The following is a 20,751-nucleotide window of genomic DNA, read 5'->3' on the forward strand; positions in this document are numbered from 1 at the left end:
CCTGGCCACCGTGGGGGCACCCCCCGGGGTCCGATCCCCCCGCGCCTCTGGCACGGTGAGGCAACAGTGCTAGCCACTGCGACACTGTGTCGCTATAGCAATGCAAGTCTTTATTGTGACAGTCGACGATCGTTCCATCATTGATTTCATTGACATCAGCTGTATAAGCTTTCCGCCCTCCTCCTCATTCATGTTGTTCCTTAAACCTACATCTGACCAAGCTTTTGGTCACTTGTCTTAATATTGCCTTATGTGGTTCATGCCATCTAAAACACTCAAAATCACCTAAAAAGAGTTTTACTCTCATTCCTTTGTCCAATCCATTAACCCTCATTTTTGACAGACCCTGAATGCCAAGAAAAAGATCCCAAAAGGTGCCATCTATAGTGAAATGATCTCGGTAGAGACCATTAACATGTTGAAATAAAAGAATGTGACTTTTAATTCATACCCCCCATCACAAATCATCTGTTATGTTAGGGATATTAAAAGTACAATGAACACAGTTACGTATTTTCTAAACCAAACTTCTTGGGCGGGAGTCTTAACTTCTTTCTACACCTATTTGCACTCTCTAAATGCAAGTCAAATATTTATCAAAAATTGGAAGATAACGACTTAGTCTGATTCATATCGGGGTTGAGATTTCTTGGGTCTTTGTAGCGCTAACAATTATACTCAAAGTCGAGAGAGTAGTACAATAGAGGCTTTATTGCTGTGCGATGCTATTCCTCCATCTGCAACTGTAGACTAGGGTCTGAGTGACTCACACGTATATTTATACACAAGCTCCCTGTGGGCGGAGCTAGCCGACAGGGGCTTACCGGAGGAACCTGTATTACAGGTACAGGCATCCGTCCCCCTACTGCAAGTACACATCACTACAGTGGTTATATCACCACAGTCTTCCATTTACTTCTGGCACAATTCTCCAAGTCAAGTTGTCTTGCGCCCCAGAAAAATCCTCATCGAGTTGTTGACTTCCCTCGCTGGGCTTTCATCTAAAGCTGTCATATTGCTGATGTGTTGGCTGAAGTTCCCTATTGGGTCCCTCGATGTTGTGGAATTTCTTGCAGTTTCTGTAATTTGATGTTGTATTACGGGATGGAGTTGAACCCCAAAGTGGAAGTGCTGTGTTAGTCTGGTCCCTCGCCAGAAACCTACCAGGGACCGAAACCCCGCCAATATAGCTCTCAGGTATAGCTCGCAAGTGTCCACACTAAGGTCACCTCACATGGTGAAGTGGGCCTTACATCCCCTATAAATCAGAACATCCCTTTGGCATCCCACTATCCAAGTAAACAAAACCCTAGGTTCAAAGAGGACAAGCCTTCCTCTGTTATTGGAATATATTAGAAAATACTTGATGACCATCTCTTTTATCTCCGCTCATCTTAATAATAATGTAAAACTTCTCCAAAGAATTCCTGCAGTGCAGAAGGAGGCCATTTGGCCCATCGAGTTTGCATCGACTCCCTAAAAGCCCACTCTCCCACCCTATCCCCCTAAACCCACCTAACATGCACATCTTTGGACACTAAGGAGCAATTTAGCATAGCCAATCCACCTATTGCTTTAAAGATAGATCAAAATAAATACCTGTAAAAGAAGACACTCAGATTAACAGCCATTTACAGGTTGACAGTTACGAAGAATGTTTTTTTGTGCCAAAGAATACGCATGGTAACATTCAACAGGGTCTACCAGGCAGCTAATTTTACTTGAGCGAAGTGTCAAGCTAAATTGAATAGAATGATATTTGGAAGGGAAATTAGACAATTTAAATTGAGCAAGAGCTTTACCCACTTACCTTCCCATTTTGATTTGGCTATGTTTTAAATTGCATGTGTTGAGGATGTTCAGCCCCGAACTGCTAGCGTCCCCTCTAAATATATAGAACACCTAATTGAGGTCTGAGCTCCCATTTTAACCTGAGATCTGAGTTGGAGAAGCACATGGGCCAAGAAGAACAGGAATATCTTTGAATTATCAATTCATAGACTCATATAATTTACAGTGCAGAAGAAGGCCATTCGGCCCATCGAGTCTGCACCGGCTCATGGAAAGAGCACCCTACCCAAGTTTAACACCTCAATCCTGTCCCCATAACCCAGTAACCCACCCAACACTAAGGGCAATTTTGGACACTAAGGGCAATTTATCATGTCCAATCCACCTAACTTGCACATCTTTGGACTGTGGGAGGAAACCGGAGTACCCGGAGGAAACCCACACATACACGGGGAGGATGTGCAGACTCCGCGCAGACAGTGACCCAAGCCGGGAATCGAACCTGGGACCCTGGAGCTGTGAAGCGATTGTGCTATCCACAATGCTACCGTTCTGCACTGCTTGGCCAAAAGAGATGTACGTTAACATCATACATTCAGACAAATGATTGGGCGAGATTTTAACACTGCAGATGGTGTATGTGAATAACCATGGTTTCATCTCTCTCTCATTCTTTCAGGGAGAGAGGGTTAAACACTTTCTTATTTCGTCCACATTGTGGTGAGGCTGGAGCTGTGACACATCTACTGACAGCATTCATGACAGCGGATAACATCTCGCATGGACTCAACCTGAAAAAGGTTGGTACACAAAGAGATAAAGGAAACAGGAAAGGAGAGTGTGGTAGCATGCCCCTTTAAGGGGACAGATAACACAGACCAAGTGGCCAGCTTGAGGCCAATCATGTGGAAGAGAATGAACGCAAGCAGGACTCTGGGAGCAGGACACCAGGCAGTGTGCACCAGGCTGAAATGTTGAGACCTGTTGTATAGTGCTCTGGGCTTGTTACTTTGCCTCAAGAACCCTTTCAGTAGCGGCCCAGATTGAGAAGGAGGTTGTAGCGGTTATATAAGGTGTGAAGAAATTCCACTAAGATGTGTACAGTCGATGGTTTGACAGAGTGACTGACCACAAGCAATTCATGGTTTTTTAAAGGAAGAATAGCCCATACCGTCCATAGCCTGGGCCTTACCTCTGGCAACCTACCACTACCAGCACCGGCCTAGGATGCAAATTACAAATGCTGATGCATTAAGTTGCCTGCCCCCACCAAAGAGCATTCCGCCTCTATGAGTACCGCAGGAGATCATTCTGGCTTTAGGGCAGCACAGTGGCACAGTAGTTAGCACTGCTGCCTCACAGCACCAAGGACCCACCCTGGGTCCCTGTCCGTGTGGAGTTTGCACATTCTCCCGTGCCTGCATGAGTCTCACCCGCACAACCCAAAGATGTACAGGGTAGGTGGATTGGTCACACTAAATTGCCCCTTAATTGGGAAAAACTCTAAAGTTATAAAAAAAGACTGACTTTAGAATTCCTAGACACTGCCAGTGTCCGCTGGGCACATCCGCAACTAGACCCAAAGAGACCCTCTTCTTTCAAAGGTTAAAAGAATGATACAGGCTGGCTGGCATTATAAGAAGTCTTAACAGCTGAGGCCCTATTTTCCTTGTCAGGATAAGTTGGCATGTGAACATGACATTATTCTCTGGGGATCACGAGTGGTCTTCCTGCCTCTGACCAGGGGCCCTCCTCCTCCTTCAAGGGCTACATAGCGCCCACCCAGGGCAGTCAATGATGAAGATGCTGATACGCATCTATGTCTGGTGGCCAGGCGTAGATAAAGCCATTGAAGAACTCGTGAAGTGGTTCCACGCTTGCCAAATGCAGCAATCCTTGTTGCTTTCTGCCACTCTTCACCCTTGGGAATTATCAGGCTGCCTGTGGACCCTTTTATGAACAAGATGCTTTTAATCCTGGTGGATGCCCACTGTAAGTGGCTATAGATTCAAGAGATGGGGGACGCTACCTCAGTGGCCACGGTGGACAATGGCAGCCATTTTGTTGGTGATGATGTCCAGATTTTTGTGCCAATAATTGACATATGACACATGAGGACAGCCCCCTACCACTCGGCGTCAAACGGTCCTGCTGAGACGGCCATTCAGATTTTCAAGACTATAATGAGAAAGCAATCTGGGAAACTACATTGAAATGGTTGGCAAATTTTTTGTTGTTGTACAACTCAACCCCTCATTCCACCATTGTGGTCACAACCGCCGAGCTACTCATGGGCCATTAGTTAAGACCACAGTTGGATCTTGTGTTCCCAAGTTGGGAGGGGAGGGTAGAGGCATGTCAGGCCTCCCAGAAGAGTCAGTGGTCAGAGCAGATGGGGCGACAGGTCATTCTAGTTGGGAGACCCGGTGTTGGCCCGTAATTTTGCTTCAGGTCGGCCTTGGTTAGCAGGACCGGTTGTGGCCCAATCAGGGCCGGTGCCATATGTGGTCAATGCTAACGATAAACCATCAGACAGCAATTGAGGGGTGGCGAGCCCGAGCTTAGAGTTGACAAGTCCCACCAGCATCATGAACACGAATGTTACTCCGCCCAGCCAGGGTCTCATGAGCTTGCTCAACCAGCTGCACCTGTCACGGTCGGTGAGGTCAGTTCGCCTGTCATTGAACTGGTGCCTCCTGAGGTGACACCAACTGTTGACAATTTGATTGCCCAGCTGGGTGCTGAGCTGGTGGCTGGGGTGCGGAGGATCGGGAGGACTCAGAGGTTTCACACCGATTGGCTTGCTGATGGATTCTCTTTTCCCTAAACACTATATTAAGTTTATTTGGGGTAGTTGTAATAAGGGACTTATGGGCGGAGGGATGTGTTAGCATGGTCCCTTTAAGGGGGGAAACTCCACAGATCACATGGTTGGCTCGGAACCAATCACACGGAAATGTGCGAACCCCAGCCAATAGGAAATTTGGACGGGACCCTGGGAGCACTGTGGACGCCGGAGCCAAAGTGTTAAGACCTGTTGTATTGTGTTCTGTGTCTGTTACTTAACTACCTTTGCCTTTATAAGTTGCCTTTAATAAACCCCTTTGTAAACTGCTGGAAGCCTCAAGTGTTTGTCTCGAGGCACCACAGAGAGAAAGAGAGGTCATATGGCTTTGAAGGGAGCCCGACAAATACATTTTTCTCAGCTGGAGCAACCCATGCAACAGATATGTACTCCATTGAAAAAAAGTAAAATGGGAACTATGAAGCAATGTGGGAACGGCTGGGAAACAGCCGGTACCCGTTCTCAGCTGGAAATCCCTCCTCAGCCAAATGAGTCTGTGTACTGCAAACAGAAGGCCAGCCTCGGCATTGTGATAGAGCTGGGGACAGACACTCTACGCTGGAAATTCCTGCTTCCCCAGCCCTAGGGTAGGCCTGATGGGAGGCAGGAGATGATCAACTGGGGTGCCATGCTCTTTTAGTTGAGCTGCAGCAGGGCGTTCCAACATGAGGACAAGGCGGGGTTCTCAGCGAGGTGGGGAGGGGGGGCGTTAGTTCCAGTAGAAAAGAGAACCCTGCATGGGTGTTCCAGCAAGGGAATTTAATCGAGGGAGGCACATTGAATATCCCCTCCAAAAAATGAGTGTTGGTGCCTTTACATGAGGGAGAGTGGCAAAATGTGCAGGACACAAGGATGCCCATGTGGGGCAGTGGGGAGTTGGCAGAATCCCTGATGCGCACTGAATGGTAACTAAAATTTAGAGTACCAATTTATGCCGTTATCTGCAGAATAACAGCATCCTGATTGCTGTGATGTTTACAAGGGATGAACTAGTGCCTGCTCTTTCAGTGAGACTCAATGGAGAGTTCAAAGATAGAGAAAGCCTGTTGAATCCTCAGTTATCACTACTCACATCCTCAGCCTCATTGGTATAATTATTAACCCATTCTTTCTAGACCATTAAGTAGCTCTGTAACTTGGATTTATCCATTGTTCCATGTTCACGAGATGGTCAGACATGTTCAGACATGTAGGAGCTGGCCGCACTGCTTCAGTCACACACTGAAGGTGTGGGGGTGAAGGTTGTAAAGTTGACATTGAGAGGTCCTCTTCTTCTTTCAGAGCCCAGTGCTGCAGTACCTATACTTTCTGACTCAGGTCCCCATCGCCATGTCTCCGCTCAGCAACAACAGCCTCTTCCTGGAGTACGCCAAGAACCCACTTCCTGAATACCTGAGGAAGGGCTTGATGATCTCTCTCTCCACTGATGATCCCATGCAATTCCACTACACCAAGGTGAGAATAACCCAGATCAATTCACTACCCTGTGTCGCACTGTAGGTATGAGGCCTTGAAGCAGCACAAGGAAACTTGTGGCCTGGGAGCCGCATATGGCCCATCTGGGTTCTGAGTGCAGCCTTTGAGACATTTTGTTGACTGTTGTCCTCACACACAGTTGCCACATTCTGTTGATTTCCATGCACGCAATCTTTTTCCTACTGGTTTAACGGAAGTGATACGGCTAAAATAAGGGTTTGTGAAGTGAGGTGTGTGGCATTGACTGTGAGAAGCATAAGTTCCCTCTACGGCCAATTAAAGCATAAAGAGCAACTGTTGGAGAAGCTGTTGGAGAAGAAGGATAGTGTGAGGTTTAGTTAGAGTGTAGGTTGTATTAAAGAGAGATAATTAATTACTGTAACATGGATTCAATACTATTGAATATTTTTTGTATGTATTTTGTTAGCTGTTACTCAGTAGAGTGCGAACAATTTCAAGTAGTGTAAAATAAACTAGCTTTGGTTTAAGCATATAACTTTATGGGGTGGGATTCTCCGGCCCCCCGCTGGGGGCACCACAGTGGCCTGGCCCGCGATTGGGGCCCACCAATCTGTGGGCGGGCCTGTACCGTGGGGGGCACTCTTTCCCTCTGCGCCGGCCGCTGTAACGGAGAGAACCCCCGTTAGCGGAGAAGAACCCCCCCCGCGCATGCTCTGGGATCATGCCAGAACACGCCGGCGCTCCCGCGCATGCGCCAACTAGCGGCAGCCGGTGGAGGCCCTTCGGCGCCGATTGCCGCCGGTCTAGCCCCTGAAGGTGCGGAGGATTCCGCACCTTCTGTCGGCCCGATGCCGGAGTGGTTCACGCCACTCCTCGGCGCCGGTACAGCCCGCCCCGCCGGATAGCGGAGAATCCCGGCCGTGTTCTTTGTAAAGCTATGGCCGGGATTCTCCGAGCCTGAGCTGGGTCGGAGAATTGCCAGTGACGCGGGGAAGCCCTGCCATGCTGCTCCGACACCGGGAAGCGATTCTCCAGAGACCGGAGAATCAACGCCAATTGCACCCGTGCGGAGCCGGTTGGGAGCCGCTGAAAGAGGTCTCGCGGCGATTCTCCGTGGTTGACCGGCCGAATTCCCACTGAGTTTCGCCAAGTCCCGCCGGCGTGGTTCCAACCTGGTACCACCTGAGGGAGCTCGTACCCGCGGCCGCGGTGGCCATCCTGGTGTGGTGGTGGGGGGAATCAGACTCCGTGGGGGGGCCTCCAAGGCGTCCAGGCCCACGATCGGGGGCTACTGATCAACAGGCCCTTGCGATCTGGAGGGGCCTACCTCCTTCCACGCGGGCCTGCTGTAGGGCTCCGCCATGTTGCGTGGCGCATGCACAGAAATGGCCACCACATGCATTCATGCGGAGACGGTCGGCGCACGCGTGCAGTGCAGGGCCGCCTTTCAGCACCGGAGCAGGTCGCAGCATTCCGGCGAAGTGCTGGCCCCCTGAGGGCCACTGAGTCGCTGGGCCAGGGGGCCTGTTGACGCCTATGTGCACCACTCCGGTATTTACACTGACGCCAACACTTGGCCGGAATTTTGGCGAATCCCAGCCTATGACTTTGGCTATCTTGAAGAACAATATAAGGAACATAACAGATCCCAGTGAGCCGAGTCAGTCACCATTGCCCAGTTCAACCAAGCTCATGAATCATCTGGTCAATACTGCGCCCTGGGTTTTTATGACAATCTGACCAATTCAAGGTTGTTTTTAGTAATACCAGCTTTTTGTTCTACATTTATCCAGTTGGCTTTTAAAGCAAGACTTAAATTCACAAATTGCCATGGTGGGATTATGAATTAATTCTCCGGATCATTACCTCTGGATTACAAGTTCAGTAACATGCCCACTGCATGAACCACAACCCTGTCTTCCACTGTGTTGCCAAATGTCAGTATAAAATAGACAATTATCATGTCATTAATTGTGTATTGCATACTTACCTGGCAGGGGTGAAACCATGATCAAGAAGGTAGTTCGCCCAGGACAAGGCTAGCCCATTGCACTTCGGGTGTGCTGACGCCTGCGATGTCCCCAAATGCGGGATACTCGACTGCAAAATTTGTGGTAGTGGGGGACTGCGTTCGCGAAAAAAAAAAAAAAATTGTGTATTGCTTGTTGGCAGGAACCGCTGATGGAGGAATATGCCATCGCTGCTCAGGTCTTCAAGCTGAGTACCTGTGACCTTTGTGAGATTGCAAGGAACAGTGTCCTGCAGAGTGGCTTCTCTGAGCAGGTAAGTGGCTACGGCTTGGGATTATATAAACCTGCATCTGGCAGCGGTCCAACACTCGTTTTTTTTAAAAAAACAATTCTTCTGCATGTTCTAGTCTGATTACACCTTTACTTTTTGTTTGTAAACCGCCTTTCTTTTCTTCAAGGTGAAATCTCAGCCTGTTCACGTAATGTAATTCTACATTAGCAGAATCCCAGCTGAGATTGATTAAACATTTTAGAATAAAGACACCTATATAGTTATAGGCATCAAATGCAAAAGCAAGAAAGTTATACAAAACTTCTATAAATCACTAGTTAGTCCTCAGCTGGGAGATTGTGATCAATTCTGGACATGACGCTTTAGGAAAGCCTTGGAGAGGTTGTGAAAGGGATTGACCAGAATGGTACCAAGGATGAGAACGCTTGGTTAAGTGAAGAGATTAGGCTGGTTGCTGTTGTTCCCCATAGAGCTTTGAATATTAAGCAGGGATTTGTTTTCTTTTTTTTTAATAAAGTTAGCGTACCCAATTCCTTTTTTTTTCAATTAAGGGACAATTTAGCGTGGCCAATCCACCTAGCCTACACATCTTTTTGGGTTGCGGGGGTGAGACACCACGCAGACACGGGGAGAATGTGCAAACGCCACCCGGACAGTGACCCAGGACCGAGATCGAACCCGGGTCCTCGGCATCCTGGTTAAGCAGGGATTTAATCCTGTTCTCTCCTGCTGTGATGGCATGCCATGCTCATCCATCTTATGTCATCCATGCATCCAGTGTAGAACGTCTGCAACCGGCCTACGACATCCGTCATTCCACTACGTCTGGGCCGACCCCTCTTTCTGCAACCCTCTACTTTACCCTCCAGAAAAGATCTCTGTAGCTCTCCAGCTCTGAACAAATGGCCAAAATACTGAAACTTCCTTTTATCAATGTGACTTTTTACAGTTCTTACTCCTGCAAATTCATTTACCTCATGGTCCGTATATGTTATTTAATGGAAATCTAATGGAGCTTTGCAAATCTATGAGGGGTTTTGATAGAGTAAATGAGAAACGTTTTTCACTGGTGGGTGGGTTGGTATCCAGAGCGCACAGATTTGCGATAACTAGCAAAAGACCTAATGGGGGGAGATGAGGAAAATATTTAAATGCAACAGGATTTTATGATCTGGAACGCAGTGCCTGAAAGGATAATGGAAGCACATTCAACAGTAACCTTCAAAAGGGAATTGGACGTCTGCACTTGTCGTGGAAAAGATTGATGGGTATGAGGAAAGAATAGAGTCATGAGACTAATTGTGTAGCTCATTCAGAGAGCCAACACATGATCAATGGCCGATTGGCCTCCTTCAGCGCTGTCAGATTCTCTGATTCTAGCAAAATCCCGGTGGCTCACTGAGAGAAAAAAAATCAAGTTGCACGCCAGGGACTAACAGGTCTCAATTAGACCTTGGGTCAAATATTCGGATGATCAGCCCAGTCTACCAGGGTGTGATGCCCAGGAGGTATTAACTTACATCTATGCCACGACACCTAATGCTATCAGAACTGGCGGGAATGATGTTGATTTGACAGTTGTCACCAGGGGTCCTTGGAACTGCTCTTGTCTAAAGTATGGAAGCATCCAGAAGGATCAGGAAGTCCTAGATTCCCCTGAGTAAAGGATAACCGTGGAAAGGGAGAACTCAGGCTCCTTGTGGGGCCAGCAAATTTCACCTACTCCTCCTGGCTTACAAGGCAGTCAAGGAACTTATTGGCCGCCAACATTTTGTGGATAGGTTTGAGGTGATATGCATCTTAAATGGACTTGGTGTTAAAATGTCTGGTGGGTCATCATGGCATCATCTTGACACAACTTTACCAATGAAAGTAGGCCCAAACTCCTCTGGAGTGGGCGCTCTTCCCAGCCCCAAATTCTAGCAAGTTATAATGATGGAGAGTGGGACCAGTTGCCAATGTGACATCACCACTTTAATGGTTAGAGATTCATTCAGATTGAAGGTTGTGGATGGACGTAAAAGACTGAGGAATCTTGGGCGGCACGGTGGCGCAGTGGTTAGCATCGAGGATGCGGGTTTGATCCCAGCTTCGGGTCAATGTCTGTGTGGAGTTTGCACGTACTTCCCGTGTCTGCATGGGTTTCACCCCCACAACCCAATGATGTGCAGGTTAAGTGGATTGGCCACGCTAAATTGTCCCTTAATTGGAAAAAAAATAATTGGATACTCTAAAATTTATTTTTAAAAAAAGACTGAGGAAACCTGGATTAAGGTTGCTTGCACGACTCAAAGTTGCACCCAAAATTGTGTGATTGCTTAAGCCATGTAATTATTTGAGATTAGATTTCCAATGGGTAAATCTGAAGGAAACTCTAGGCCCAAATCAAATGTCTCACTGACTAAGATTAGCAACGTGGCAATTACCACCAAGGAACAAGTAACCAACAAAAAGTTCCAAATGGTAAAGTACTCTGTCTTCACTGAACCAGATTGTCTGATGGTTCCAAATCAGAAAGAATATTTAGTGCAAACTCAAAATTTGTGACAATTTTTAACTCTGTACATGTCTCTCTCCTTTTTTAAAATAAATTTAGAGTACCCAATTACTTTTTTCCCAATGAAGGGGCAATTAAGAGGGGCCAATTCACCTCCCCTGCACAAATTGTTTAGGTTATGGGTGAGGCCCATGCAGACACAGGGAGAATGTGCAAACCACACACGGACATTGATCCGGGGCTGGGGCCAAACCCGGGTCCTCGGCGCCGTGAGGCAGCAGTGCTAATCAGTGCGCCACCGTGCTACCCTCACTCCTTTTCTTTAAATCTTACTTCAATAACACAGGAAAAGGAGGAGGCTATTAGGCCTTCGAATCTGTCCCTCCATTCAATTAGGTCATGGTTGTGAAGTGAAAATGCTAACAGTGCGACAGTGCGGGTGGCACAGTAGCACAGTGGTTAGCACCGTCGCTTCACCGCTCCAGCGCCCCAGGTTCGATTCCCGGCTTGGGTCACTGTCTGTGTGGAGTCTGCACGTTCTCCCCATGTCTGTGTGGGTTTCCTCCGGGTGCTCTGGATTCCTCCCACAGTCCAAAGATATGCAGGTTAGGTGAATTGGCCATGCTAAATTGCCCTCAGTGTCCAAAAAGGGTAAGTGGGGTTATTGGGTTAAGGGGATACGGTGGATGTGTGGGCTTAAGTGGCGTGCTCTTTCCAAGGGCTGGTGCAGACTCAACTGGCCGAATGGCCTCCTTCTGCACTGTAAATTCTATGGTTTTATATCTCAACTCCATCAACTTGCAGTGGTCCCATAGCCCTTAGTATCCTCACCTAACAAAAGCCTATCAATCTCAGTTTTGACATTTTCAATTGACCCCGAGAGGTAATGAATTTTTTTTTGCACAGGCAGGGGAGATCCCGTCTCAGCGTTGTCTTGAATAGCCTACCTTTGATCTGAAAGTTTTGTTCATGGGATTTGGGAGTCCCTGGCTAAGCCAGTATTTATTGCCATTCCCTAATTTCCCCTGAGAAGGTGGTGGTGAGCTGCCTCCTTGAACCGCTATAGTGCCTGTGGTGTAGGCACATGCACAGTGCTGTTATTGAAGGAGTTCCAGGATTATGACACAGCAACAGTGAAGTAACGGTGTTCCAAGTCAGGATGGTGTGTGACGTAGAGGTGAACATGTGCTCCCATGCCACTGCTGCCCTTGATGGTAGAGGTTGTTAGTTTGGAAGGTGCTGTTGAAGGAGACATGGTGAATTGCTGTAATGCATCTTGTACATGGCACACACTGTTGCCACTGTCCATCAGTGGTGGAGGGGCTGAATGTTTATTGTAGTGGATGGGGCACCAATCAAGTGGGCTGCTTTGTCCTGGATGGTGTCAAGCTATTGCATATTGTTAAAGCTGCACTCATCCAAGCAAGTGGAGAATATTCCATCACATTCCTGACTTGTGCCTTGTAGATGGTGGGCAGGCTTTGGGAAGCCAGGAAGTGAGTTACTCTCTCCCAGCCTCTTACCTGCTCTTGTGGTCACAGTATTTATATGACTGGTCCAGTTGAGTTTCTGGTCAATCGTATCCCGTAGGATGTTGATCATTTTTAAAAACTAAATTTAGAGTACCCAATTATTTTTTTCCAATTAAGGGACAATTTAGCGTGGCCAATCCATCTACTCTGCACATCTTTGGGTTGTGGGGGTGAAACCCACTCAGACACAGGAGAATGTGCAAACTCCACACGGATAGTGACCCAGGGCCAGGATTCTAACCCGGGTCCTCAGCGCCGTAGTCCCAGTTCCAACCACTGCGACATGTGCTGGCCCTCGGATGTTGATAATGAATGATTCAATGATGGTAATGCCATTGAGTGATGATTAGATCCTCTCTTGATGGAGATTCCCCCTCCACTTTTCTCTCATGGACATGGCCTCCTTCAGGCCCTAGCCCTGACTGTGGCACCCTGGCACCTGTGGACCCTAGCACTGCCACCCTGCCACCTTATCAGTGCTCCTGCTGACTTGGCAGTGACACCCAGGCACCTTGGTAGTGCCAAGGTGCCAGCCTGGCAGTGCCAAGGTGCCCATGTTCAAGGGGGAGAACCAGGGTGTCACCCTGCCCTGTCCCTGACCACCCAAGGGTCTCAAATGGCCTGGGAGACCTGGTACATATTTGTGTCGTCCAGTACTGAATGGTGCCTGGCTGGGGCCTCCCTGGGGTGGCTGGTAGATTGCGGGGGCCACCGATTAGAACCCAGGTCAGCACGCCTAAGCGACCCTTAAACCTACTTAGGCATGCAAAGCTTAATCCCGCCCATTGTGGGCGGGATCCTGATTACGTTACTGTCTGTCGGGAAGCACGCAGGAGACCTCTCCTGGCATCTACCGATCGCGACGTGCTCCGTTTGGACCCAACAGTGCCGGTAAAGCGTGCCCTATATCGCTGTTCCTTCAATGTTGCTGGGTCAAAACCTTGGAACTCCCTCCCAGGCAGTGTTGTGGATGTATCTACACCATATGGACTGCCGCAGTTCAAGCAGGCAGCTCACCCCCACCTTCTCTAGGGCAATTAGGAGGGAGCATAAAATACTGGCCGAGTCAATGACATCCAAATCCCGTGAAAGAGTAAAAATAATCTTCTTTGCCATTTGTTTTATTCTCCCCCATACCAACAAAGATTTCAGATCGATGTGATATACTGATTCAAACAATTATCTCATCTTACCCTGCAGGAAAAGGCCCATTTTCTGGGACACAACTACCGTCAGGAGGGCCCAGCTGGCAATTGCATTCACAAGACGAACGTAGCTCAGATACGAATGGCCTTTCGCTACGAAACACTCTGCTACGAACTGAACCTGATCAAGGAGGGATTGAAAGTTCTGGAATAAAGCCACTGCTGCAACTCCGGTGGAAAACTAATGATGTGGGTTAATCTGCCATTAGCTATGAAAGCTACTCCTGTAGTTTGAGTTGCTCAGGTCTCCAGAGCGACGAGGAGCATCTTAATGAGCCAATGGCAACATTTCGGGAAATTTGCTGTAAAATGTCACTCAAGACAATGGTAGACCGCTGCCATGCCTTCCAATGAAAGTGGGTAGGCTATGGGGAAGTGTGGCTTCTGCTTAAACTGGAGCAACACCTCATAGTTTCCAGTCATTTGAACACATCTACCTTTCTTCACTATACAATCATTGGATCTAAAGCAACATAATGAGTTTAAACTCTATTTATTTTCACTTCAATCTTATTGAGGATTGTTCCTGTGTGAACAAAGACTGTGGTTTGGAAACCTCTGACTGTTTCCATGTTGCCTCTCACAACCAGTTGCTGCCATTCAGAAAAAGCCAGTTGTTGCAAGGCAGCTTCATCCTTACAATGTTGTCTGGTCTTTCTGTCAATTTCCCTTCTCTGAACCCAGCCTCTCTTTCACTTACAAATGTAGTCCGGTTATAGCCAAGTTCAGACTGTGACCCTGGCTCAGCCATTTTGTTATGTTACTCTGCTGTGATCATTTCTTATTTTGATGGGGCGTTTGGAGAAAAGAGTTTTTTTTTGTTACTTCGTGAACAAGTGACCCAAACAACTGGGGGTTTCCAATCAACAAGATTTAGTAGGCCACACCATTCTTCTCTCACAAACAAAGAGTATCACCCCATTCTCCACCTACTGGTCTGCCTGTGATGGCGCTGCAGGCAACTTCTATCCTTCTGCCTGGGGGGCAATGTGGAAACTGCCACTGACCTCAGTTTTCCTGGGATGGTTTGGGGAGGGTTCCTAACTAGTAGTCAGTTACCCCCTGCGTTGAGGCTTATGCGCCTCAGGATACGGCTTGGTTGGGGCAGCATGGTGGGTTCAATCCTTGCCCTAGGCCACTGATCATGTGGATTTTGCACATTCTCCCCGTGTCTGCATGGATCTCACCCCCACAACCCACAAAGATGTGTACGGTAGGTGAATTGGCCACGATAAATTGCCCCATAATTGGGGAAAAAAGAATTGGGTGCTCTAAATTTAGATATGGCTTGGTTGTAATGCTCCCCAAGTTGGATAGCTGGCTGATAATCGCTGCCTGGGCACACGGCCAATCACCTGTTGAGATCATGGAGGTCACTGTTGAACTTTGGACCACACAACTCTGCATGTTTGGACTGGGATATGGCTCTGGTATGAATATTTAGCTCTCCATGACCAAATAAACAAAGAAAATGTACATAGGATGCCAAATCCAAGTTCGTGCTGACCCACATCTGTATGCAGCTGGCAGTCAATCTGTAATACTGGTATCAGGAACCTGAATACAGACAGGGCAGAGACAGGAAAGTAGCTGTAATTACAAGGTGATGACATCATCTATCCAGCTGATCGAAGTCCCAGCTTTAACATAACTTTAAATATATGGCAACTGTCCTACTCGGGAGCCAATGAGGCAAGAACCAAAACACTCCAGTTACTTTGCAGTTGTTCAACACTGAAGAGTGCAATTCTTGAGCAGCGGATGAAAATCAGACTGATTTCAGTTGATGAAATTTGCGGAGCATTGACTGGTGAAGCTTGATGTGTTTTCCTTATTGCTCTCCTCTCTTTAGCCCCATTGCCTCCCTAATGTAGATGTTGCAAGCTGCATCTTCCCAGCTTTTGTATTAATTTTAGAGGTTTTTAAAACCTTCTTGGAGGCATCATTATCCCTGTGCTTAAGTCAGAGCCCTCTGCAAGTTTAACATCCTCTTGGCACAGATCATCACCCATCTGATCATGACCAGGACATCAGAGGTGTCTACATTTGAAGGAAATGTAATAGATCTGACAAATTAGATCACTCAAGTATTTCAGTATCAGGAGGTTTCCCTTAAATCCCACCTAAAATATGCAGAATGCAGCAGAGACAATGGCCGGGATTCTCTGACCCCCGGTCGGGTCGGAGAATCCCCGGGGTGAGGCGCGAATCCCGCCCTGACGCCGTCTGCCCTATTCTCCGGCGCTGTTTTTTGGGAAGCGGCGGGATTCCCGCCACGCTGGTCGGAGGCCGTTGACAGCAGCACCCCGGCGATTCTCCGGGCCCCGATGGGCCGAGCGACCGTCCAGTTTTGGCCAGTCCCACCGGCGTGAATTACTCACCTCATGCATGGCGGAACCTGGCAGGTGAGTGTGCAGGGGCGGTCCTCTGGAGGGGGGGGGAGGATCCGACCGTGGTGGAGGGGGGCGGGGCTCCACGGTGGCCTGGCACGCAATCGGGGCCTACCGATCTTCCGGAGGGCTTGTTCCGTGGGGAGACTTCTTTCCTCCACGACGGTCTCCTGTGGGGCTCCGCCATATTGCCCGTGGAGAAGAGAACCCCCGTGCATGCTGGTCAGTGCATGCGCGGAAATACGCCGGCTGGTCCGCGCATGCGCAAGATCACGCTGGCCGTTCCGCGCATGCGCAAACTCACACCGGCCCTTCAACGCTGGCTGGAGCAGCGGGGACGTCTCCCGCGGAACCTAGCCCCCTGGAAAGGTGAGAATTCCTCACTTTCAGGGGCCGTTGATGCCGGAGTCGTTGGTGCCGAATTTCTCGCTGCCGTGTGGACATAGCCCTATTTTCAGAGAAACCCACCCAATGGGTGTAGTAGAATGAGTTTAGTCTTCTCGCACACTGCTGTCTGTGGTCCAGAATTTGCTGCAATTTGCCATAGTAAATTCCAAACCTGAATCATTGATCACTTCCTATTATTCCATTAATCCTTAATCAACTGTCAGAAAGTGTTTGATGCCTTTCTCTGTGAGAGTTTAGAATAATATGTCCAAAATGGTTGATCTGTGCTAGGAGAACTTGTGTACAATTTCTAGCCTGGTTTTAACAATTCATACTTCGAATGCCTTCTTGTACCCCAATCACTGTCTTTCCAAACTAATGCTTCATCCAAATTCACTGCAAGTCCGTGAAATGTTACGTTCCTCATCACTGTGTGTAGCAAACACTCGATTATTGGTGAAGAGAAATACTCTCATCAATGGATGTTTCATCTTCCTTTCTTCTCCAGAAATGTTACATTGAAAATCTGGTCTGGAATAATCCACCTTCGGGACTGGGTGGAAACAGTAGGACAAAGTATTATAGAACTCCTACAGTACAACAGGGGGCCATTTGGCCCATCGTGTTTGCACTGACCCTCCGAAAGAGCACCAAGCCCACATAACCCTACATAACCTTTGGACACTGGGGCAATTTAACATGGCCAATCCACCTCACCTGCACATCTTTGGACTGTGGGAGGAAATTGGAGCACCAGGAGGAAACCCAAACAGTTACAGGGAGAACGTACAAACTCCTCACAAACAGTTACCCAAGGCCGGGATCGAACTCGAGTCCCTGGCGCTTTGAGGCAACAGTGCTAACCACTGAGCCACCATGCCTTCCAAAAAGCATTGGTGCCAAAATACATCCCTGCTTGACATTGCTAGGGATTTTTCAGATTGATCACTGGATTGTACACTTCATGGAATGATTGAATCAGACTGAGGCACACTGCACAGTGGGATGGTGGCAGGGGTGGGGGCTGATGGCCAACCAACTCCAGCAACTGGAGAAGGCCCTTTCTGTCAACCTTTCTAGGCCTTTGCAGGATATATAGAGACCATGTGGAGAGGCTTCTCTTACTCCTGATGCAAAGAACGATTGTCCATGAGATACCCAAGACAGACTGCCACCTGTGGACATGTACCCCTCTTGAGTATCCACGACTGGGGAAGGAGTGAAGGCCGAGAGGATTGGTGAAAAAGAGGAAACAAGTAATAGGTGTGATTTTCCAGGCCCCTCCCTCCCACTCCACCCCATCTGCAACGTATTTTGAGGTGGCAGAGGCAACCTGCCATTGGCTGGTGGTGGGATCACCTAATCCTGCTCCTGTCAATGGAGTTTCCTGTTATTCTCACCCTCTGCCGCTGGGGGGGGGGGGGGGGGGGGGGGGGGACCGTTGGCAGCACCAAAAGATCCTGCCGGTGGGAATGGGCGGAAAATCCCGAACCAATATTTTTGGCATTGACTACAAGAACTGGGGAAGACCAGAAAAAGCTATCAGCACAGAGCACAATTGGATTAAAGTTGTTATTCCAAAGTTTAGATTAGTTTCCACTTGCCGGGAGCTGCTTTCTATTTATATCTAATGATTAATTTCTGCCCTTCATATTCTGTTAGCCTAATTTAAGACATCATGGTAGACAGTGTGTGTCAGTTCTTAAATGCACTGAGTACCCAATTATTTTTTTCCAATTACTGGGCAATTTAGCATGGCCAGTCCACCTTCCTGCACATCTTTTTGGGTTTTGGGGGTGAGACCCATGCAGACACGGGGAGAATGTGCAAACACCACACGGACAGTGAACCGGGGTCGGGATCGTTCCTGAGTCCTTGGTGCCCTGAGGCAGCAATGCTAACCACTGCGCCGCCTTAACGCCCCATGGTTATAAAAGAGTTTTAGTACTTTGTGATGTGGGTACAGAGGTGTTAACCATTTTCAGGCTGCAGTGCATCATGATGATTTAAATGTCAGCCCTTCATCCCTGGGCGCTGGCTTCAATGGAATGAACATCTCCTCAGATTGTAGACCCTGAGGTGTGGTGAGCTTGGGCTATTCTTTCACTCAAAGTCAGAACATTCATTTGTCACTTATTGGCTAATTGTGCTCAGAGAGTAACTGGTGTGGATTTTAGAGATTCTTGTCCAAGAGACACTTAATTGAAGAGGAGTAAAAGCGACAGAGCATCACAACACCTGTTCGGAAAATGCTGACAAGAGACAATAAAGTGTTACAGAGATCAGCACCTACATTGATTTGTACAAATTCATAACAAATTGTTTAAATGGATAGGAAATTCTTGGCCTCTGCTGATGTGAAGCTCTTGTGTGTTAACCATGGGGAAATTAATTTGAGATGGTAAATGGAACCTGTTGGCTCTCTGCCAATGATCCCTCTAAGCTGCGTGACCCAAATGCCCCCAGATAGGTTGCACACAAGTCAGCCCTATTAACTTACCATGAATATCTGGCAAGAAAAAAACAATTAAAGGGTTGTGCCTTTAAAGAAATGGTCTGTGCATTTCAGCGAGCGTTAATGTCCACCACCTTTTCTCTCTCTGAATTGCACTTTCTCCCTCCATCCAACCTCAGTGAGGGAGGGTGGGTGGGGACTTCACTGGATGGTATCACCTGGTAGAACTCACACCAGATCCTCACCCTTTGCCCCTACCTCTTTCATGGTATGTGGGCATTGCTGGCTGGGTCGGCACTTGTTGCCCATCCCTAATAGCCCTTGAACTGAGTACCTTGCTCGGCCATTTCAGAGGACAGTTCAGAGTCAACTCCATTGCTATGGATATGGAGTCACATGTAGGCCAGACTGGGTAAGGATAACAGATTTACATCCCAAAAGAACATGACTACTGTTGGAAACAACTTGCCAAAGGATGGCAGCATGCCATTCTGATTTTTCTGCCCCTCACACAGGGAGTTCTGCAAACGCCATGGGTGGGATTCTCAGACCCCCCGCTGGGGGGGATTTTTTGAATGGGGGCAGGATTCACGCCACGCTGGTCGGGGGTCATTGGCAGCGCCCGCCCCCGGCAATTCTCCGGGCCCCGATGGGCCGAGCAGCCGTCCGTCTTTGGCCAGTCCCAGTGGCGTGGGTTACACATGGTCCAACACAGCGGGACCTGGCATGTAAGTTGGCGGGGGCAGTCCTCAGGGGAGGGTGCGGGGTAATACGACCCTGGAGGGGGCCCCCACGGTGGCCTGGCCCGCAACCGGGGCCCACCGATCTGCGGGCAGGCTTGTTCCATGGGGCACTTCTTCCTTCCACGCCGGCCCCTTTAGGGCTTCGCCATGGCTGGTGCGGAGAAGAGAACCCCCTGCCAATGCGCCAAACTACGGCGGCCGGTCCGTGCATGCGCAAGATCAGGCAGGCCCTTCAGCGCATGCCCGAACTTTGGCGCAGGCTAGAGCGGCGCCAACCCCTCCGCCGTCCACCTAGCCCCCGAAAGTGCAGAGAAGTCTGCACTTTCGGTGACTGTTGACGCTGGAGTGGTTGGCGACGGTTCTCCCGCCGGTGTGGGGACTTAGTTCCCAGAGGGGAGAATCCCGCTGCATGTACCTGCAAATGATGATGCCACAGAAATTTGGTAAGAAGTCTTACAACACCAGGTTAAAGTCCAACAGGTTTGTTTCAAACACGAGCTTTCGGAGCACGGCTCCTTCTTCAGGTGAATGGAAAGGCTTGTTCCAGAAATGTTTATATAGACACAGTCAGAGATGCCCCGGCATTCCATTCACCTGAAGAAGGAGCCGTGCTCCGAAAGCTCGTGTTTGAAACAAAGCTGTTGGACTTTAACCTGGTGTTGTAAGACTTCTTACTGTGCTCACCCCAGTCCAACGCCGGCATCTCCACATCACAGAAATTTGGGATAGTGTCAATGCTGAGGGAGAATGGAAACGGAATTCCCAACGGATGTTATTGTTGGAATTTCAAGGCTAGTTGAATTTGTTTTTATTTGAAGCCTCTTCCCTCTTGAAGTTAGGAAGTCTAGAGTCTGTAAACCTAAAGCTGGTGGCCTACTGGGAGCTCACACTCATGATCATTCTTCACGTGTGAATCTAAGCAGGGAATATCAGCCAGATAATGGAGCGTGAGGCCCATTCTCATCAAAACCTAATACTGTTCCCACCAGGGGGGAGTGGCACAGCTCTCAAACATATTAGTATGTCGGTATCATTTTATCACATTTATTACCCTGTGTGCTAAAGCAGTTGTTAGAATTTCATCTTTACCTCTACATTCTGTCCAGCACGTTTTGCCTGAAAGCAGAGAGGAGTGAGTCCCACTTTTACAGTCGCTGAGACCATTAGTTCCACAGTTACCCTGACAAGGTCGATCACGCACAGAGGA

The 20,751-nt window shown here is 48.4% G+C and overlaps 1 protein-coding gene and 1 non-coding gene across 2 annotated transcripts in view; both read left to right on the plus strand.

The window, feature by feature from the left end:
* The window catches only part of ampd1, a 76,222-nt gene extending 60,447 nt beyond the window's left edge, over positions 1-15,775 (plus strand). The window contains 4 exon segments of the mRNA XM_038820794.1: positions 2,471-2,591; positions 5,918-6,091; positions 8,246-8,356; positions 13,565-15,775. Of these exon segments, the coding sequence (XP_038676722.1) occupies positions 2,471-2,591; positions 5,918-6,091; positions 8,246-8,356; positions 13,565-13,723 (565 nt within the window). The 3' untranslated portion in view covers positions 13,724-15,775.
* LOC119979166 lies at positions 8,056-8,214 on the plus strand. Its single transcript, XR_005463667.1, has one exon. It is a non-coding gene; the product is annotated as a U1 spliceosomal RNA (small nuclear RNA).
* Positions 15,776-20,751: the final 4,976 nt, after the last annotated feature.

The sequence above is a fragment of the Scyliorhinus canicula genome, chromosome 15, assembly GCF_902713615.1.
Source record: "Scyliorhinus canicula chromosome 15, sScyCan1.1, whole genome shotgun sequence".
Classification (NCBI taxonomy): Eukaryota; Metazoa; Chordata; class Chondrichthyes; order Carcharhiniformes; family Scyliorhinidae; genus Scyliorhinus; species Scyliorhinus canicula.